The sequence below is a fragment of the Morone saxatilis genome, unplaced genomic scaffold (genome assembly GCF_004916995.1).
Source record: "Morone saxatilis isolate NCDOM2014 unplaced genomic scaffold, NCSU_SB_2.0 Contig8, whole genome shotgun sequence".
In the NCBI taxonomy this organism is placed as follows: domain Eukaryota; kingdom Metazoa; phylum Chordata; class Actinopteri; family Moronidae; genus Morone; species Morone saxatilis.
The window spans coordinates 7,252,408-7,267,248 of NW_023340257.1; the positions used below are offsets into that span (position 1 = coordinate 7,252,408).

Below are 14,841 nucleotides of genomic sequence, written 5' to 3' on the forward strand. Positions count from 1 at the left end.
ATAAGAGACTAACAGCGCAGTCTGGTCCCACAGGAAGCATCACTCCTGAAATGACAAAAAGGACAATGCTGTTACTGCAGAAAGGATACATAATTTATTAAAGAACATCTTGAGTGCCACAGCTCCTTCTTATCTTTAATGTATGAATCATTGTGGCGGCAGCATGAGCCGTAACAAGCACCAAAATGACATTCATATTTGGAGCAGGAATGTTATAGAATCTAGTCAGACCATGACAGGTCTGAGAACAGCGTGTTCACTTCTATGGAGGCGATTAGACAACAACAGCTCTTTTATGACTCTCCTATCTGACCTGTTTCGCTCGTCTCCCACCCTGGGCTTGGTTCTTTCCTCTTTTGCTTTAATCATTTGCACGGACAACCTGTTACTCATATAAATGTGACCTGTTTCTTCTCAATAAACCTGCAACAAAGTGGAAGATATTTAACCCTAAATGAGATAAGACAGTAGAAGTTGCTTGAGACTGGCTGCAGTTTAACAAGCGATAAAATGAATCTGCAGATCTGGAAGATAGTCGCTTGACGACAGTGTGAACTCTGAATGAAAACAGCACATACACACAGGAGGGTGTGGTGAGTCTGATCTAATTATAAGTGGCGCTGCTGGTCTTACCTGTTGTGGATGTTCCACACAAACTGACCTTTGAAATGAGGTGTTTCAGGTATGTTGCCTGTTGAGCTGCCTTTTATTGTGTGTTGCTATTAAAACTCCTTGAGAACTACAAACTACAGAAGTGTTAGCTTTCACACACTAAGCCCTGAGGGGAAGTCTTACTTCACTAGAGTAAAGTTATTTTATATGAAAAATGAAATTAGGAAAAGATCTCCACCTCGTCACTGCTGGAGGATGAGGAGCCTGATTTCTTTCCATCCTTGTGTTCCTTCTTCTTCTTCTCCTTCTTCTTCTTGTGCTCTTTGCCGTGTTTGTCCTTAGACTTGTGCTTACTGTCGTGAGACTTGTCCTTGTCGTGAGACTTGTCCTTGTTGTGAGACTTGTCCTTGTCGTGAGACTTGTCCTTGTCGTGAGACTTGTCCTTATCGTGAGACTTGTCTTTACCGCCAGACTTGTCCTTGGAATCTTCCTAAAAAATGGCAAAAGTTGAGTTTGAATGAATTTACAGGAAAAGAACAGTAGATTCACACACATAATAACACTTGTTGCCAAATTCTACTTTTCACTACCTAGACAAGCTCTTGTAATCATCAAGCAAATCAATCAAACAAAGTTACTACCTTGTTCTTTTTCCAGGGCCAGTTAAGCTCATCCTTTTGAGCCTCCTCCTTCTTCACCACCTCTTCTTCCCCACCTACAGCTACACAATTGCAAAAGAATAAATGTTATTATAACAAATCAGAATTATTGTCACCAAGAATCTGAGAGACAAACACAACCTCTTCATACAATACATAAAATAGACCTTGCTGTCTTTGTTTACACACTCTGGGTTTGTATCTATGGCATATATTTGATATGAAAGCACAGTGCAAGGTGCAAAACCTGCCCTAAAGTCCATGCTGCTCTTTATTTCTAGTTACCAAAGACCTGACAAACGTTGCTGATACACCAAGCATTAACATTCAAGGTTATCCTTCTATATACAGTCAATATAATTGGAGCCTACCTGCTGACAGATCGAAGGACATCGTGACTCCTGTTTGTGTGGTTCCCCAAACAAGTGACCAGAAGCTCACAGGCAGGAGAGGAAACCTTGGAGAGACCGCACCTAAATCACATGACCTGACCTAACCACTCCCCCAACCAACACTCCCCCTGGGTGAAACATTCACCTCTCTGTCATGCCAGTTCATTTATCAGGAAGTGCAGTTAAGGGTTATTAAACCGATTACAAACCTGCACAGGGAAGTCTGAGTAGGAAGACTTGTTGATAAAAAAAGATAAAAATGTTATGGGTGATACTGTGATACATTTATTTCTTAATAGATTACATCTCTATATATTACTTTTATCGTTTACAGCCTACAAAGTGTAATTTAGTATGCAGGATATCAATTGCTTACTGGTTAGGCGGTAACAATTGTGTTTACGAGACACATACAAATACTCTACAACAAAACTCACTGAGTACATATTTAATAAACAGGGCACATAGTGGGTACTGGAAAAATGAAAAAAACGGGGTTCCCAGCAAATAATTTTTCACAAACGTTGCCTGAACATTAAGAAAACTTTTGAACAAAAAACCCTCAGGGAACGTTCACCATTCAGGGGTTCCTGATCTCCACTCGAAGAGCCTGCGATGTAAGAGTACATGAAGGACAGCCTGGGAGCCGTTAGTCATTGCCATTAGTTGTTCTTAGGTAATATTTATATTTACCCTAGTGAGGTATCAGGATTGTGCTAATGTTGAACTTGTTATCCGTCTTCAACAGTCCAGGGAGGTCTTATATACACAAGCATCAACCCTCTGCTTTAATGTATTTGTATATGTTATTTGTATAGCCTATGTTTATATAGTATGATAAGTGATAATAAGCCTGCTATCATCAATAGAATTGTACATGAAATGGTCAGAACATGACTAATAATAATAACAACAAAAGGAAACAAGACAAAAAATCATATTGTTTTATTCTGCAAAGCAAGCATTTGGAATAATTTCATGTGATAATCAATTGACATTTCTGCCAAAATGTGATATTTCTTCCATCCTAACAATTATAATCCATTATTTTTCAGGGAATAATTATCTTCCTCAACTTGAAAAGTTTCATCACGCCACAATGCATCTTTACCCAATAACCTCTGTATTCCACCAGAAAACACACCAAAAACATCTGCTTTTATTCAGCATGATGACTCATCAATCTTTTGTGCATATAATTAGGGCACTGGCAGCATCATTAGAGCATATCTCATCATCACATTCAACTTCCTCCAGTGTTGAGTAAGCCACACTTTAAAAAAAATAAAAAATCACTAACATCTACTTTGATCTATGACATCTCATCATTGGTAGGGTCTTGGGCCTCTCAGTAGATCACTAGAGGAGAGGTGGGAAGTGGAACGGGTTCCTCCCTCTCCATACCTCCTTGGGCTCCCCATCAGGGACTCCATGGGGCTGGGAGGTCTGCGAATGTGGGGCCTATCTCCAAAACTCAGTGTGGAGCTGGAGACAGAGGGCTTGGAGACAGCTGAAGGACTCAGGGGATCCAGATTCACGACTGGTTTGGAGGGGAGCGGCGCGAGGGAGACAACAGGAGCGCCACCTGACTTAGAGCTGCTTCCACTGGGAGCTGAAAGTTTGCCACCACCTGAGCCTGAGATCTCCATTTTTGGCTCACTGCCTTGTTCACCGTCAGGGCTTTGCTGGAAACGGAATCAACAACAACACCACCCCACATAAAGGATAAATGAAAGAGCGTACAGAAGGTGAACAGCCTGTCATGGCAGTCATATGTGGACAAAATAATATTTTTCAAATCATTTATATTTAAAACAAACGTACAATCTTTTTCTTCTTCTCAGTTTCACTTCCTGATGAGCACGAACCCTGAAGGCCAAACAGAGCACCAATAAGATTCAGTCATTTCAACTTCACAGTGGACACAATGTGAATATATTTTTATTAATGTATTTTTTTATTGTATGAGTAATTTACCTTTTTCTTTTTCTTGTCCTTCTTGTCCTTTTTATTTTCCTTGTCACTGTCACTGGAACTATCAGATGAACTCGATGAACTAGAGCTTGAGTCCTGCTCAAAAGCAAAGCATGCAACACTCCAGTTATCTATCTTTTTTTTAATAAACATAAGGATAAATGGTTTTTCACATCCTAAATTACCTTCTTTTTATCCTTCTTCTTTTTCTTCTTCTTGTTTTTCTTCTTCTTCTTCTTGTCATCATCACTGCTAGAAGAATCTGAGTCCTTGATGAATGTAAATATGGTAACTGTGTTACTGTATTGTTGTTTTTTTTCTGAAGAGACATCTTAATACACAGGAAATAGCACACACAAATATATATGACACAAAATACAACACAGCCACTTTGCTTTACCTTCTTCTTGTCTTTCTTTTTTTTCTTCTTCTTATCCTTCTTCTTATTCTTCTTCTTCTTCTTATCATCATCACTAGAAGAATCACAGGAGGGGTCAGAAGAAGAAGAAGAATCCTGGACAGAAAAAGAAATAAACATGTCATTTATACAGGAGTAAATACACAGTGGGGATGTCTCCTTCTGTTCTGAGTTGGAACAAGAAAAAAAAAAAGTCTTGGATTAGTCATTACATCACCTCATGCATGCTGGCATGAGGTGAATTTACATCACACTTCATTCATACAGTAGTAAAAACACAGTTGTGATGTCTCCTTCTATTATGAGTAAGGAAAAAGTCCCTGCTACTTCCCAGCAGTGTCCCATTTGTATTTTTTACCCCCAGAATAGTGAAGTCATGACCTGCCCTACTCTGACTCTGATGAACGGTTTTCCCTGAGCCAGGCCATTCAACGATGATAGAAATCATACCAGCTTATAAGCTTATTACATAATAATAATAATAAGATTTGTTTGCTTTTTTAAATGCACAGGTATCAGATTGTTACTCGGTATCGGCCAATATGCCGACATGGTGGTTCAGTTGTTTGTTGTTCTTTCTGCTACTGACCAATCATCAATGATATGTTTTTACAGGAAATGTCGCATAATAAAGAGCTTTTAGTGATTTTTAAGATGTTTTACTAACTACTACTTACTCTAACTTTTCAAAACTTTTTGTCAACTTTTTCAGGGGTGCAATATCCTCAAAAGTTGTTCACAGCTTTGTAACATAATCCACCAAAAATCTGAAAAATAAAACAAAAGTTCTCACCTTCTTTTTCTTCTTCTTCTTATCCTTCTTCTTCTTCTTTTTCTTGTCTTTCTTTTTCTTCTTTTTCTAAAGAAACAAAGCATGTACTCATGGTGAATTGTGCAGCTGTTTATCTCTGTTAGCCTGGCTGCAGATGAGTCATTTACTAAATAGAGAAAACTATATTTGCATGTGTTTCATCTCACCTTGTCATCATCACTATCAGAGGAAGAGGAGGATGAGGATGAGGAAGAAGAGGAGCTATCATCAGACTTCTAGAAAGGATATAAGTCAGTCAGTCACAGTTTTTCTTTGTTCATTAAACAAAATAATCAGCAAATACTACTTTCATTGGACTCAGCAGTTCATGAGCATCAGAAAGGCGACATTCATCCATCCATTTTAAGAGTAGAAGGTAAGAGTCATTTACCTTCTTCTTCTTTTTTTTCTTCTTCTTCTTGTCATCTTCACTATCAGAGGAGGAAGAACTGGAATCCTGCAAAAAAAAGAGCAGAGGATGAGATAATAACATTAAATAGCACAAGTACAAGCACATGTAATGAGACACAAACCTTATCCTTCTTCTTCTTCCCCTTCTTCTTCTTCTTCTTCTTCTTTTTCTTCTTCTTCTTGTCATCTTCGCTGTCTGAGGAGGAGCTATCAGATGAAGAAGAGGAGGAGCTGGAGGAGTCCTATGGATAAAATCAAATACAAAATATTCACATTGATATCCGACAGACACACATACATTCACTCCTATGAGTCTGTTATATATACTAAATAAATATACAATACTTTATATTTGTATGATACAATACAAATAAGGAAATGCAAACACACGTTTCCACAGCTCTCTGTATACCTTTTCCTTCTTCTTCTTCTTTTTCTTCTTCTTGTCTTTTTTGTCATCATCGCTGTCTGAAGATGAGCCAGAATCCTGTTTCAAAAACAAATAAAGTTTTATCTTTATCCTGTAACATAACTATATTGTGCAGTAAATGTTGCATAAGTACACAGTGGTGATAATGCACTACATCAACTGTAATGCCTGTTTAAAAAAGCCACATAGGAGGGAGTAGAGACGATTACCTCCTCCTTCTTCTTCTTCTTCTTCAACTTCTTCTTCTTCTCCTTCCCCTTCTCCTCCCTTCCTTCTCCCTCATCATCACTCAGGTGGCCTTCCTCGATGCCATCAGGGAATGCCTGTGCTTCCCCTGCTGGACAGGAAACACCATTACAACCAAAACAACAAGACCTTTTTCCAACCAATGCTTGATCTGTAGAAGAGCCAGAGTAGCACACATACCAGCCAACGGAGAGGACAGTTTACCCTCTTCTGTTGCTTTAAGCTCTTTCTTGGCCTGTCATGACAAAAAAGCAATTATCTTCTCTGCATGTGTGTATATATGTGTGGCATCAGTAAGTGTGAGTATTGCACCTTTTCAGCATCTTCAGCTTTCTTTTTATCTCCGTCAGCACTTGTTCCTGCGATCTCACCACCTGCAGAGACAGGTTGGTTGCAATGACATTTGTTGTTTTGATTTCCATTTGTTATTCTGGTTATTCTGTCTTCTTAGGTCACCATAAAGTAGAAACACTCACCAGCTGCTGAAAGAGCAGTAGCACAGCTGAGTTCATTCTGCTCTTCATCCTGTGAAAAAGCACAAATGGGATCAAGCTCAGGCTTACTGTATATGTACAGCACCTTGTATTTCCTCTCCAAATCTACATAGTGTATGTAGAGATGTGTACAGATCATAAACTGATCCGAGGCTACAAACCCATCTATGTCTCTGCAGTGGAAAACAATTTAAATAACGCAAATGCTAAGCCAGTATGGTAGTCAAGTCTAGTCAAATCCAGTTTATTTATATAGTACGTGTAAAACAACTGAATTTGACCGAAGTGCTGTACAAATTAGAATGCAGCTGTCACATCAATAGTGAGTAAAAAGACAACAAAATCATAGTAAAAACAGAACATTTACAACAATAACTGGTTTGTGAACACATGCTGCTCTACAGTGCATTAAGAAATGGAGTTTAACACAGATACCATTCATATTTGATGCATAATGTGATTAAAACTAAGCCTCCTGTACACAGAAAACCAAAAAAGAAAAATTGTCACCTGACTCAACATTCATACAATAAGTGAAATGCCTCATGACGAGCAGCTTCAAACCCAACCTGAAAACCTAGTGAATGATTTAGAGGCTTTAGGTTGTTTCAACCTTTTTTTTTTTTTTTACCTTTTTCTTGTCCTTCTTCTTCTTCTTTTTCTTGTCTTTCTTCTTTTTCTTCTTATCTTTATCACTGTCAGAAGAAGAGGATGAGGAGGAAGATGAAGAGCTGGAATCCTGTGTCAATGAGAAGAAATCTTTTAATCTTCACAGTTAAAGAATGTGTTCATCCTTGCAACAATGTGGAAGATATCATTATTTATTCAGCAACAAGAGTCACGTATTACAGATAATGTCATTGGTACAAAAACATATATTATTCATTGTAATTGTAAATGTATTTCTGTATTCGTTCTGTTGAATCCTTCCAATCTTAATTCACACAGTAAACAATATCAGCACTTTATATATTAAGAAGCTCCTGTGGACAAATGACAAAGAAAAAAAAACTTCTGCACTGCCTTACCTTTTTCTTGTCCTTCTTTTTCTTCTTCTTCTTGTCCCTTTTCTTCTTTTTCTTTTTCTTCTTGTCATCCTCGCTGTCAGAAGAGGATGATGAAGAGGAGGAGCTATCTGAGGAAGAGGAGCTGGAGTCCTGTGAAAGAAGAACAAACTCATTAGTATTTACACAGATGTAGAACAGACGGATCAGACAGACCCAAGATATTTACAATAACTGTAATTAGTAACTGTATTGTATCAAATGTTATAACATATATAATATAATATTAGAGTTTATTATAATATTAAATCATACCTTCTTCTTCTTTTTCTTTTTCTTCTTCTTCTTCTTCTTTTCATCCTCACTGTCAGAGGATGAACTGTCAGATGAGGAAGAGGATGAATCCTTCGGACAGAGGAAGCACAGTAGATATTTAATAACGTGAAGGTGTGATTCACCTATCAAGTTTCATTCTTTTCATTACATGTATAATTTAGTGATGTGTGCTAGTCCAATAAACACTTATTATTACAGTTATTACATGTTCTGCTGTATTTTTTACACACCTTCTTCTTCTTCTTCTTCTTCTTCTTGTCCTTCTTCTTCTTTTTCTTCTTGTCCTTTTTCTTCTTCTTCTTTTTCTCTTTATGTTTGACATCTTCGTCATCGGATGAGTTGAGATCCTGAAGTAAGTAAAAAGGGGATAAAAAAAGGCTATAATGACAAGTTTAACAGCAACAGCATGTTTAAAATGAAATATGGTTTAATTTCTCTCTCACCGGGCTCATCTTCAGACCTTCTACAGTCTGCACTTCCATTTGGCCATCAGGACCTGGAAACATTACATACTTCATACATAATTCAATCAGATCACATATCATCACGCTGCAGATAAAAAGGGAATTCATGGACAATCATGCAAACATGAATATTGTAATGTATTTTAGATTACATTTTGGAATATAAGTGTTCAAATGCTATCACATGTGGTGGGAATATGGTATTTAATATATGCTCTTGTAACGGAGAACAGGAGAATGCACAGAGCCTAGAAATACACTATCCTTGCAATGCAGAGAAGAAACGCTGTGTTTCACTTACCAACTTGAGATATGATCACATTGTCCCAAACATACTCTTTCTTCTCATCCTTTTTCTTCTTCTCCTTTTTCTTCTTCTTCTTCTTGTCATCCTGCAACGCAATGTTGATTCTTTCATAACTCTGTGTTGTTGTTCAGATTCTACTGTATGGTAAATGGACTGCACCATGGTACATGGTACCTTTCTAGTCTTCTCACCACTCAAAGCGCTTTACACTGCCTGTCACATTCACATACATTCATACACTAATGGCAGAGGCTGGCATGCAAGGTGCCAACTGGCCATGAGAAACTAACTAATCCCATTCACACACACGGCACAGCATCAGGAGCAATTTGGGGTCTGGTTTCTTGCCCAAAGACACTTCCACATGCAGAGCAGGGGATTGACCTGCCAACCTTCTGAGCCACAACCCCTTGTGCATGAAGCTTGTTTGCAAAGTGAGTGTTACATTTACTTAATAAAGTATAAATCAAGATAAAGTCATCAGGATAAGGGTTGGGTGTCACCTATTAGTCAAGAATTATCTGCCTTACCATCATCCACACACCTAATGTGGACATGCAGCCAAAACCAACACATAAGAAATTACATTATTACACACTAGACGCATAAGCATACTGCTTCTGAGTAACCATGCATGTAAACCCGCACACACACACACATTTATGATGTCTGGGGTGTTGCCATTTCAAATAAAGCCATACAGGTCAATATGGCTTTTTTCTCGTGCCTTGCTGTGGTAGATACAGAAGGCGTTTCACACATTGTCACTGGGTGTGTCCTCTCTCGTCAGATACCTGCCTGCTATCAGATCCAGGACATTGGCGCCTCCGCCTAGAGCTCACAGTGAAATGCATTCCAGTTTTATGTACACAATTTATTTTGTCATTGTTCATTGCTCTTGTGATGAAGAACCAACAGTGTGGGGTGTAAAAATTCAACTTCACCGTTTATTTGACCTGACTTTGGTTCTGTTTTTTGTCGTAAAAGTATTGCAATGTGGGTCTGAGTCGCTCCCTTTTCCTGAGTTTCCTGATTTTCCACTTACGCCTTCAGAAAATGAGCAAGACATCATGCTATCATGTGATTGCAGTCACTTGAAGCTAACCGTTACTAAACAAACAGGTGAAATACTTGAAGTATTTCTGTACTGTTGCCAAAGCACGCCTGGGGAGGGTTGATGTGTTTATCCCCCAACTTGCCAAAAGACATAATAAAAGCTCAGTTCATAGATTTCTGACAGCCATTCCAACCTAAATATTCTCTGTATTGTCAGCTTTGACAATATCCCCACTTGAGGCGGTGACAGAGTCAGAACGTGAAATCGTTTGTGGCCAAGGACTTAATTTAGCAATGCTGCAGAAAAGACTTCTCAAGGATTTACATAAACAAAACTGTGCACTGTAAAACCCTCAGCTCTACTGTGTAGCTCTACTTGTTCAAAGGGAGAGAATACAGAGAGCTGTGCATCAAGTCCTAGCAAAATGATTGAGGCAAACAATATGTCTTCCATGTGGTGAGTAAGTCTGAGGTAAGGTTCTGTGCTATTGTGTGTGTGATTACAGCAACCAGTGTGTGACATGTCAGAGCAAGACAGGAGGTGCATGGAAGCAATATTTTTCTATACACACTGTATAGAACTTTGGGACCCTTCATCAGCACCTATGCTATAACTACACCTTACCTCACTGTCACTGTCTGAGGAGCTGGAGGAAGACGATGAGGAAGAAGACGATGAGGAGGAGGATGAGGATGAGCTAGAATCCTGTTTAGAAAGAAGCAGGGAAGTTATGGCTCAACGTTGTGCACACATTGAACAGGTTTATTTATACCCTCCTTTGTTGGTGAAAGTGATAAATGAGAATCTAAACGAGTGAGTCACAGCGAACACACTGGAGCGAGGCTTTGTTGTAGCTGCTTAGAGAGCGCCGTGTCGCTGGCAGCAGAAGGGAGGGGCTCCTCAAGCACTTAGCAACACGCACAAAAAAACTGCACCAGAAACAAGCGATCATTTTACCAAACACACGCCCATTTCAGCAATGCCGTGAGCAAAAGTGACAGTTGTTCTGCATTATAAACAAATGAACACCTAGTGCTCTGACTGGCTGTTGCTAGGCGCAGCCCTCACTGTACTTCCCTCCTCTGTCAGAAGTCAGAACCCATGATTTCTGCAACGTAGTCTCACGTGTGTGTGTGTGTCATGTGTTTTCCAAATTAACGTAACACCCCCGAGAGATCAACTGACTGCTGTGTAGTGACGTGATTTTGGCTTCTTATTCATGAGCAGACTGTGAGTACAATACTGTCAAGTCTTCATCACCATGGAGAGTTTTCAAGAAATGACTTCATTGCTTGGTTAGTGGTGAAGATACACTTTTTGAGACACATACTTTCTTCTTTTTCTTCTTCTTCAGCTTCTTCTTCTTCTTCTTCTTGTCTTTCTTGCCGATACCCTCATCCTCGCTGTCTGAGGAGGACAGCGAGCTGTCAAATGAGTACAGGTCCTGGTGAAAGACCAAAAAGAGAACGCAGAGATTATCCACAGTTTCTTTCACAATCTCTAGAACCCAGTCTGCTGGGAATAACTACACATCTGATTACCATTACAGCAAGACTTTTTGCGCCTGTCATGAAATTATAACTAATGAATAACAGAGACATAAAGTTTATTCAATATTTGGAGTAAGCAAGTAACATGGGTCTGTGCACATTTTATTCAAATGATGGTTCATATTGTCTTTTTCAAATATCTCTCCTGCTCACCTGTCCATCTCTCACAGGGTGTCCCGGTTGACTCTTGTCTCCCTCCACCTTGCCCAGGTCTACAGGCTCTGCTACCTCTGCAATTGGCTGAAAACCACCAGGAGGGGCCGCCGCAGGCTGCTGGGCACCTGCAGCACTTGCTCCACCTGGAGCTACACAGTACAGAGTGGAAGGATTAGAGTTTTGTTGGCAGACAAACAGCAGTTGTTCAGATTGTAATATATATATATATATATATATATATATATATACCATATATTTATATATATATAATATATAAATATATATATATATATTACAATTACATATATATATGGAGGATCAGCTTTTGTAGCAGTCTATTTTACCACGCTGGTTGTACCATAACAAATGAGGGAATTGTGTGGCTGCACTTCCTTATTGTCCCACTTCCTTAAATGGACAGTCAGGTTAAAACAGAGTAAAAATCTAACATTAAATGCTAAGATCAATAAAATGATGCTTGCACACTGGTGCCCTTTGCCATAAATGCAGAAAATTGCCTGTTATAACAATTCAGAAAAGTGCCACACTCTTCACAATATAAGGAAAGACCAAGTATATGTTTTGTGTAAGTTGGCTATAATAATCATAGAAACGCCTTAATAAAATAGTAATAAATGAATCACTTGCTTTCTTCCTGAAATTATTGTTTTCTGTTGATTAAACAGTGTAAAGTAGACTGCTAAACAAATCACAGTCAAAAAGACAGCAAACCTTTGTGGAGTGTGGACTCCATTTAGGTCCAGACTTCTCCTCTGTCCAGCACCCACGACTCCTCTGGCAGAACCACCTGTGCACTTTAATGCCAGGGACAGAGTTTTATTAGAAAGGAAACAGGAGGAGTGTGAGGAAAGAGACTTCCTTCACAATTTTCAAAATTAAACCCACTTTGAAAGAAAATATCTTACATTACTGGGGAATGTACACCTATATTTTCAACGTGCCAACTCCACTGTTGTCATTCATGTGTTTTACTCTTCGTGACACAACAACTGGAATGCCAGTCTGTACGCTTTATTTCAGACTTTATACAGTCGGTTTTATTTTGAAAGCAGAACAGCATTGTTACGGCTGCATGGTGGGCGGCACCCGGCCAAAATGGCTGGTTTACCTGTGCCATCAGGTAATGCCTGTATTACTGCCTGCGGTGACAGGACATAGGAGCCTATCTCCACTTCAAATTCAGGAAGGTATTGCGGGTTCAGTTTTACTATATGCAAACAGTTTCATACCAAAAACTGATAGGCCTGCACGCAAAGTACATACCGCACAACTTCAAAGGAATATGCACTGTTTGCCCTCATTCGGAGCAGCTCAGGTTAATACTGATAAAGACTGGGTGGCAGAGAGGAGTCTGTGGTATTATATTAGAAGAGATAAAATTCATACTGATTTAAATCACATAAAGCTGCTGTGTCGCCTCCCAGAGGATATTCAGAGTTAGAACCACACAGTAGTATCTTACTAGTCAAACTTCGGCTTTCTGTTCCTTTCTAGCTTCCGTAGTTGAACAGCTGAGTAAGGTTAGCCAGAAACACGAGAGAGTCAGGGTACTTCCGGAAATGTGATTTTATTCAAAATAAAATACAAGTAAAACCATTGCAGTTTAAATGAAAGAGAAACAACTGGGTCGTGCATAACTACATCATAACATATAAAAACACTTAACAGACTCATTCGATATTAGAAAAGAAACATAAATATTAGCATAGCTGTGAAGATAAGATAAGATGAAACAAAGGTTATATTTTGAAATGTAACGTTATAAGGAAAACGCATTCTCTCAGTAATGCGGACACTTTGGCAGCAGCGTATCAAACACTGGTGAAGTAGTTACTTATGGAAGTACATAACACTGTTGCCTTTTTCTTTGTGAGACAACCGAACCTCGCTCATTAGTTTTAACTCTATAATGCAGCACAACTCGTTAACTGTAGCTTAGAGAGGAGGACTGACGACGGCGCTGTGGGACGGTTGTTACCTCCTCCACCGACATTCACACGTCTCCGCGCTCCGCTGTTATGGCTCTCTGCCACAAGAAATCTCTGTTTGGGGATTATGAAAGGTCAGTTCTTTGTCAGTCGCGGTGAAGTTAAGAGGCAAGCTGTGCCCACTAGCTAAATGTGGGGCCCGCTCACACTTAAATGACTGACTGGTTGTCACCATGCCGAGCCAAACTACGTCCCCGCCGCTGACGGTGACCGTGCTGGCCGCGCTGTGGGTCACTTTGGGTCGGTGCGATGTCTCCGAGTCTCCGGGGCCAGGATGTGACAATGGGAAGGTAACTGCAGTATAACACCTGTTAAATCTGTTTCTGTGTGTGTAACACAGTGTTAAAGGATATAAGTGAACTCACTGTCCGTGTATGTGTGTGTGTGTGGTAGCTTTATTTGTATAGGGACCTGCCTGAGGATGCTGTTTTTTGGGACTGTCCAGCGTCTACATGGCCGGAGTCTACTCAGGTAACTATGGATTCTAGCCCATATCACCATCCTCCTTGTTACACACTGATCTCCAACGCCTCACTGTGTCACATGGGTGGGGTGTGCTGTAATACACTGGGTGCCAGGAAGTTTAAACAATCCTAGGAAAGTAATTGTTGTGGTAAATGGTGCCCTGTACATGTGGCCCTGCCGGTAGGGTGAGCTCCTAAAGCTGCTGTGCTTGCTCAGGTTGCTCCATCTGTGCTTTAACCAATGTCCACTGTCTCGCTTATCTGCAGAGACGTCCCAGTGTTGACACAGTGTATGATCCTGAGGTGAGTAAACTCTTTTCCGAGCACTTTATTGGAGAGTTTTCCCTAACCTTTCACCCTCGATCGACAACGCAACATGACTTTCACATCAAAGCACAATGGGATAACACACAGTGACACACAAGTGCTGATACATTGAAATGTTTTCGGTGCAGTCAGTCAGTCTTCAGTTAACTGAACTCTCTTCTTGCGATGTAATTGTTATCAACAACAAAAGTGAACAGCCGCTTACTCAGTTTTTGTCTTGGGTGATTGAGGACTGGGTGTTTTGTACAGTACTTAACCCCAAAATAGGACAATTAAAATCTGATTTTATCTGATTTCTTTTCACCGCAGCCAGCCAGGCAGATCTGCATGGATAAATCTATTTCCTACAATCATACCATTCCCAACAGGTAAGGCTGTTTGGACAGACAGACAAGTTAGGAGACACATGCACACACCTTCAGTCACCAAAACTCATAACAGTGTCTTTACTGTCCTTCTATACTTTTGATCTCTGTGCTTTGTAATACATCAATAGAGTTATCAACAGATTTCATTTTCTCATGTAAGGGGCTATTGGGGATATTGATACACGTGTGTGTGTGTGTGTGTGTGTGTGTTGTAGTGGCGCGTACAGACCAGTAAGGGCGGAGAGTGGAGAGTACTTGTACTGTCCTCCTCAACGGTGGCTCAATAACTTGCACGTAAGTTCAAGACACGGCAACGTCAGACGTCTGTTGACGCTGGCTCCGCCTCTGTCTC

At 39.9% G+C, this 14,841-nt stretch overlaps 2 protein-coding genes and 1 long non-coding RNA gene across 6 annotated transcripts in view; 1 reads left to right on the forward strand and 2 right to left on the reverse strand.

Annotated features, from left to right (window-relative positions):
- wu:fb18f06 (mediator of RNA polymerase II transcription subunit 19a) lies at positions 1-1,756 on the reverse strand. The gene is made up of 4 exons (XM_035680275.1): positions 1,643-1,756; positions 1,254-1,333; positions 851-1,102; positions 1-45 (listed from the first exon to the last, which is right to left on the reverse strand). Exons 1-4 carry the CDS (start codon positions 1,662-1,664, stop codon positions 40-42), a joined length of 360 nt encoding a protein of 119 aa, XP_035536168.1. The 5' UTR covers positions 1,665-1,756; the 3' UTR covers positions 1-39.
- A 3,519-nt stretch (positions 1,757-5,275) lies between these two features.
- On the reverse strand, positions 5,276-7,499 carry LOC118341944. 2 transcript variants are annotated; one of them, XR_004797460.1, is made up of 8 exons: positions 7,476-7,499; positions 6,430-6,478; positions 6,266-6,327; positions 6,134-6,188; positions 5,917-6,044; positions 5,690-5,764; positions 5,400-5,519; positions 5,276-5,323 (listed from the first exon to the last, which is right to left on the reverse strand). It is a non-coding gene; the product is annotated as an uncharacterized LOC118341944 (long non-coding RNA). The 2 variants fall into 2 exon arrangements; XR_004797459.1 differs by lacking the exon at positions 7,476-7,499 and adding an exon at positions 7,079-7,139.
- A 5,628-nt stretch (positions 7,500-13,127) lies between these two features.
- tp53i13 (tumor protein p53 inducible protein 13) overlaps positions 13,128-14,841 on the forward strand; it is a 6,750-nt gene continuing 5,036 nt past the window's right edge. The window contains exons 1-5 of one of the 3 annotated variants that reach the window (XM_035679405.1): positions 13,128-13,620; positions 13,724-13,801; positions 14,062-14,097; positions 14,431-14,489; positions 14,705-14,783. In XM_035679405.1, the coding sequence (XP_035535298.1) occupies positions 13,504-13,620; positions 13,724-13,801; positions 14,062-14,097; positions 14,431-14,489; positions 14,705-14,783 (369 nt within the window). In that variant the 5' untranslated portion in view covers positions 13,128-13,503. The remainder of the gene's footprint in view (positions 13,621-13,723; positions 13,802-14,061; positions 14,098-14,430; positions 14,490-14,704; positions 14,784-14,841) is intronic. The other 2 variants (XM_035679407.1, XM_035679408.1) reach the window with 2 other exon arrangements.